At 34.7% G+C, this 7,152-nt stretch overlaps 1 protein-coding gene across 1 annotated transcript; it reads right to left on the bottom strand.

The window, feature by feature from the left end:
• Positions 1-5,001: 5,001 nt before the first annotated feature.
• Positions 5,002-6,875, bottom strand: LOC141643399 (alkane hydroxylase MAH1-like). The gene has a single exon (XM_074452551.1). It carries the CDS (start codon positions 6,730-6,732, stop codon positions 5,203-5,205), a length of 1,530 nt encoding a protein of 509 aa, XP_074308652.1. The 5' UTR covers positions 6,733-6,875; the 3' UTR covers positions 5,002-5,202.
• Positions 6,876-7,152: the final 277 nt, after the last annotated feature.

Here is a 7,152-nt window from a genome sequence, read left to right as displayed (position 1 = left end):
TTTAAATTAACTAAAATCGGTGGCGCGTACAACAATAAAAATAGGTAATTACATAACATAACTGTGTCTTCGGATGCTATACAACTTGATATAGTTAATACCAAAAAGAGTAGCTTTTAAGTTAAAGGGACTGATGATCCATCAATAATCAACCCAAAAGTTTTCTATGTTTCGATTTTCAAGATAGTTGGACTTTATTTTTTATCAACTTAATTGACTTCTACTATCAAACCATGACAATGTAAACCAACGTTTGCAATCTGTTGTTCAACAAATTCTTAGAACGTTTAACATGCATATTGTTAAGATGATCCTAATGGGAGCCTCATACATTCAATGTAACAGAATCACAAATATTTTTGTATTGTTGTTTAGAGACTACTAATTTTATTATAATTTAGTATGGATTTGATTTTACGAGAAGGTATATAAAGAGCAAACTACTCTCTTAATTGTAGATAGTCAAGGTAAACGTTTGCTATAGGAGATATAACATTTCTCTAAACACACTAAATATCGATATTTATGATACTTGTTGCTTTACATAACACCATTTAGTTTTACGTAGTTGTTATGGGTTAAAATAATTTGCAGAACTCATAAAGGTCTGTCTCAGTTATTAAGGACGGTTCATTTGGTGAGCTGCACTATATTTATGGAGATAATGTTTTGTACTCCCTTCTATTCCCGATAACTGTCCCATTGTCCATTTCCGTCTATTCACATAACTTTCCCATTTACTTTTTTGTAATGTTTTTTCTTACTTAATGACTATACTACCCTTGTTACTTTTCATTATTTACAACCCAACCAACCTTTAACCCATCCTATTAGTACTTTTCATTGTCCATTTCCGTCTATTCACTCACTTTCTTAATTCCTGTGCCATTTCAAAATGGGACAGTTATCCGAAATAGGAGGGAGTATTTAATTAAAACCAATGATTTCTATAACAAAAATGGAAAAACTAATTACATACTCTTACTATGTTATTTGATGTTTTACAACTGAAATGATAACTACTAAATGACAAAACTACTATGTTAAAAGCACCAATAGTTCATTGATCAACTATACCAACCACAAACTTTTGTTTATCAATTATTTAAACATAATTGAACTTCTTTTATCAACTATAAAATATATTTATAAAGATAATCCTAATGGCAGCCCCGTGCATCGCACGGGCTTTTCAACTAGTAAGAATAATAATAGTAGTGTTGAAATAAACTAATATGAACTGAACTGAACTGATCTGAACTGAACTGAACTGAACTGAACTGAATGAACCTGAACTGAACTAAACTGAACTTATTAGAACTGAAATTAAGTCCAAAAGAACAGGGCCTAAAAGGGGTAAGTAGGAGGACAAGTGGGAGAATTATGTCAGTTGTTAGAGTAGACATGGGAGCAAGTTGTAGAACAAGACAAAATATCTCGATGTCAAGCTGCAAAGTGCAAACAAACAAAGGTGATCGAGTACTGTGAGATGGCATAAGGGGCAAAGCGTCTCATTATAGACGGGGATATCCGTCTATAGCTATAAACAGGTTAAATATTCATCCACTGTAAGTAAAATAAGCCAAATATCATCACTTTAGCGTTAAATGTCACCAGTACCATTTCCATGTGATAAACTACCTGTTGTAGCTTAGGAAATGGCACTGGTGACATTTGGCGTTAAGGTGGTGATATTTGTCCGTTTTACTTAAAGTGGGTGGATATTTAGCCCTCTATAACGAATATGCATCGTTTATAATAAGAATTTGTGTTCTTTATAGATGTTGATATGACAGTTGCACTTGCACTATTACAACTCCCACGCCGGATAATAAAAGTGAGAAATTCTAGAGGAAAGAGAGTATTGCATAAGGGTAGGGTAGGCACCTGTCCAAAACCGGATCGGACCGGAATCGGTTTAGACTGGAACTGGAATCGGCAAAATTCACGGACTGAGACCGGACCGGATTGCAAAAATTTCGGTCCGGGACCGAACAGAAAATTTCCGGTCCAAGACCAGACCGGACCGGTTGGACCGGAATTGCCCACTTTTTCAAATTTCAATCCAAAAATTCTTGAAAAATGATGGACCGGAATTTTTAATTCCGGTTCCGGTCCGAAACGGTCCATTTTTCTGATCCGGACCGGATTATGCCCACTCCTACATAAGGGTGGTGCTAGGGCGACACCGGGTGTTGCTGAATTTGAGTACCACCCTAATAAAATAATGAAATAAATGAGTGAAAATTTCAACTTTTAGATTTTACGCCAAAACTACAAAGGCTACAAATGTAATTTTTATTTCGATATTTTTACGATTAATTAGATTTGTAAAGATATAATCGAATATTGTTGAATCAATCAAAACAAAGAAAGATTAGCAATCGATGAACATTGATGAAATATGTTGGAAGAAAAAATATATTCCTACATATTTTAAGATGAAGAAGTTAGGATGTTAATGAATTGTAAGCAATTTCTATTGATTGTAAACTTGTAATTTAAATTGGGGTGTTTGGTTCAAACACAAAAGGTATGAGGTATGAGTTTGGAATGAGTCAAATCCATACCAAGTGTTTGTTTAGCAAACATAAGGGTTTCATACCCATACCTCAAACCCATGAAGTATGGGTTTCTCATACCCAAGGAGGGGGGTGGGTATGAGATTAATACCTATGGGTATCAAATTAAAACAAACAAAAAATGTGAAAATAAAAATTATGGCAATATTGTAAATGAACTTTTATATAGTTATTGATCAAACATTTATTTTCATGATTTTATAACATTAAAAAATGTTATCTTTTACATATTTTAGCCTTAATTGAGTTTCGAATCCATACCACTATGAATTGAAACAAACACCTGAAATGAGGAATGAAGTTCCAATCTCATACCACCCAGGTATGATTCCTGATTCCAAACCCATACCCACGCGCGAAACAAACGCCCCCTTAAATTAACCATAGCCATGCCATGATTACACAACAGCACCACTAATTAGAGATGAACTTCGAAAATGCGGTGAAGTAGAACTAGTGATAATTTGTTTTTGTACTCGTCTTTTACCAGTTGACAAATTTTTCTCCATCATTAAACAACTTACAGTCACTTGATTATTGTATGAGATGAGAAATCGTTTCTCCTTTTTACTCTTATGATTTATGATCTTTTAAGTAGTTCTCTAAATTGTTGAGATCTCAATCTAATTGATGATTAAGTTATAAAGAAGTGACGGAGAAAAATTAATTAGATGTAATATTTTAAATCAAGTGCCAAAAATACCCTTTACAATTTAATCAGTTTGAATTTTGAAATTTTAAGAAAAAAAAATAAAAAGCTAAGTTAATTACAATTATGCCATTGGTGTAATGGTGTTACCCAAATTGAATAACATCGGGTGTCGCTATCTCATTTTCCATTGCGTAAACTAGATTTGTATGTAATAGGACCCCAAAGAGCCGTTGCTCAAGATCAGCAAAAGGCTCCTCACATATCACAAATCAAGGCTACAAAATAATCCTTTCCATATGTTTGATATTGTAAATATTATTTACCATATTTAGTTGTTTACTTAGCTTGTATATAAGGCACATAATAGGATGTAATTGACACAATTGAGCAAATACAATAATAAGAATTATTCACTCCAAATGCTTCTCTGGTTCCTACGTTCTTAATATGGTATCAATAGCTAGGTCTTTTCATCTCAAACATCTCATTCTCCATTAACAGCCTCCTCTCTGTTCTGTTTCTCTTCTTTTCCTCTGTTTTTTTTTCCCTATGACGAACCCAGATTCCGGCACCGTGGTCAATACTACCACAACTCCGTCGTATAATCTGGTTCACGTCGAACATACATAGTATTACCCCAATTGTTTTTGATGGCACAAATTACGATGAATGGTCACGCTCGTTTCACCTTGCTCTACTCGCTAAAGGCAAACTCGGATATGTTGATGGGACGATCTCAAAACCATCGACTACATCTGATACATTTGCGGCATGGCAGTCAACCAATGCTTTGGTTACCATGTGGATCTTCAATACACTTGCTCCGTCTTTACGACGACAAATCTCTCTGAGGCCGGAAGCTAGACAAGTGTGGCTCGATATCAAAAATCGATTTTGTCAGGCCAACGAAGCACGCATTTATCAACTCCAAACGGACCTTCATGCTTGTCGACAAGGGGCGTCTGAATCACTGGTGAATTATTATGGCCTTCTATTTGCTCAATTGTGTCAATTACATCCTATTATGTGCCTTATATACAAGCTAAGTAAACAACTAAATATGGTAAATAATATTTACAATATCAAACATATGGAAAGGATTATTTTGTAGCCTTGATTTGTGATATGTGAGGAGCCTTTTGCTGATCTTGAGCAACGGCTCTTTGGGGTCCTATTAGTATGATTGAATGTTGTGTCAATGATAAATACGATATATCATTATATACTATATAGTAAACTAATATTTAAGTAACTTAGGAAACCCAATAGTCTAAATATCTTATACCCTAATATTATTACGATATTATCTTATATATTTAATTTTTCACACGCAATTTGTCCCGCTTGTCATCTTATAATTGGCTCCCTCCTCTTTCCTTGGTCTTTGTGACAAAACCAAAGGACAACAATTGACCGTGACGGAGGGGTATACAACAAATATATTAATGTGTTAATGTGTCAATATTATATCACAAAATCTCATTATAGACGGCATATATTCCGTCTATAACTAAAGACGGGCCAAATACAATACCACATTCCTAATAGGACAAGCAGCAAGTGGGGTGGTGGGGGCAAAAAATGTCACTACTTTCAAGCTATTTGACTCATCTTTATTCTTTAGCTATAGACGGATATATCTGTTTATAGCAGGATTAGCCGTATAAAGAACTCTATCTCAAATTTGTGAGACATATAGCATCATCATTCATTGACAAAAAGAATGACACGAAACATTGAGATTTCTTGGTAGTTTGGTTAGCATTATGGTGATAATGTTCAACACCAAATTAAATAATTTAGCGTAACTTTATTTTCCGATTTGAAAATTCATACTTTAAACCATACAACATATTGTCCTTAATATATTGAAACTTATTATACTTAAGTTTCTCGCTAGTTTGTTTGTTGTAACATTATAATAAGGATTCTTAAAATACATACAAATTAGTCAAAGGTAACTTAAAGTTAAATTTTAGACATTTTAACCTTAAAACCGTTCTTCATTCGAAGAATTATGGAGGTCTCAGGGACAACAGATTGACCTTCCACGGATTGAAACTCGTAGTTTAGGATTATTGTGGCCGTCACGACCTTCATTTGGATGAAGGCCATATCTTTACCAACACAAGTCCTTGGACCGGCATTGAAGGCCAAAAACTTGTAGGAAGGCTCATGCCTAATCTTCCCTTGTGGCGATATCCATCTTTCGGGCTTGAACTCACAACAATCTTCGCCCCAAATTGATTTCTTCCTTGCCATTGCATACAAGTTGAATATAATCTGCATATGTGGTTCCACTTTGTGTCCACTTGGGAGAATGTCCGGCTCAACTGGATTTTTGGCTTGAAATACTACCGGAGGGTACAATCTTAGGGCCTCACATAGTGCACCATGGAGATAAACTAGCTTGTCACTTGTTTCTTTGAAATTGTTCTTAGTGAAAATATAAGATTTGTTCATGTTACCATTATCGTCTTCATTTGCTTCCATGATTGAGATAAGTTCTTGTCGAATTTTTGATTGAACTTGCGGGTTTTTGGAGAGAAGATAGAAAAACCATGATAATGAAGTACTGGTTGTATCTCGTCCAGCTATGAAGAAATTGAGGATTGTATCCCTTAGGAACTTGTCATCTTTATCCTTGTACAATGTCAAAAGATCAACACCGATATTTTGTTCATCATGATTAGGATTAATTGATCCAAATTGCTTCATTGCTTCATGTTTCTCGGCGATACAATTGAAAATGAATTTGTCTAGCGTTTCCCAAGCTTTTTTGTACTGCTTTTCTTTTCCGATACCTAGCCACCTTATAAACTTCCATACACTAACCGGTATAACATGCCGGTAAAATGCAACCTCCTCAACATCATCTAACGCCTTTGAGAAGGGAACACTAGGTAGATCAACACATAATGATCCCAACTCGTATCCCATTGTAAGAGAGCAAATACTATCCAATGTAAACCTTTCGAACAAATTTTGAAAATCAAGTACTAACCCTTGTTCAGAAGCGTGATTAAATACCGGTATTAGACCATTTTCCAATTTTGCATAAATCTTGTCAAGCAAAAGTTGATGAAACTGAGGCTGCCCTAAAAATGTTTGAGCCATTCTCCTATGGTACTTCCACAATTCACCATCGGCATTGAAGATCCCATCTCCAAGGACATCGAGAATCTCATTATATTTATCGCCTTTTTGATAATTACTAAAGTTCTTACTCATGATATGGTGTATGTTTCTCGGGTCAGTCGTGACCAATAGTTCCATAGAAGTGTACCAAGGACCCTTGAGCAGAAAACTCAAGTCGGGTCCCTCCGTAATCTCAAAACAAAAATCGTGAATTCGATGATAATTTTTGAGAATGGCAAATAACATCCCCACAAATGGCCAATTTGTAGGCTTGCTATTTTTATTATTACCGCGGAAAATGTAACAAAAGAGGAATATTATGAAAATGAACGTTAATAAGAAGAGATTAAGAAACTCCATATTATCCTAAATAATAATATTGGAAATTAATGATGGATTTTAAGCTTGTTGTTGTAACTTGTAACTATATATATGCGTGAACACAATTGTTTGGTGGTGAATATGAGGTTCAAGCATGAAGAGCGTATACACCCTTTTAAAACAAAACAAGCATCCCATGTTCTTCTTGCAAATAGTCATTAACTCATTACTTATAAGTAATGAGTAATAAGTAATGAGTCATTACTTGTAAGTAATGAGTTAATCACGACTACTACCCACCATTCAAGAAAAGTCGTCTTGCTGGTTCTCTTTGTTCTACATTGCAGTTTAGTTTGACTAATTGGATGTCAAGTAGTTTAAAAGGTTTCCCATACCCGTCCATTTGAAGGTAATATGGAACTGAATGATATGTAGAATTTCTTTTATTTATATCAGTTT

The sequence above is a fragment of the Silene latifolia genome, chromosome 2, assembly GCF_048544455.1.
Source record: "Silene latifolia isolate original U9 population chromosome 2, ASM4854445v1, whole genome shotgun sequence".
NCBI classification, from domain to species: Eukaryota; Viridiplantae; Streptophyta; class Magnoliopsida; order Caryophyllales; family Caryophyllaceae; genus Silene; species Silene latifolia.
Note: the sequence above shows the minus strand (reverse complement) of the source record. Positions and strands in the feature narration are given on the sequence as shown.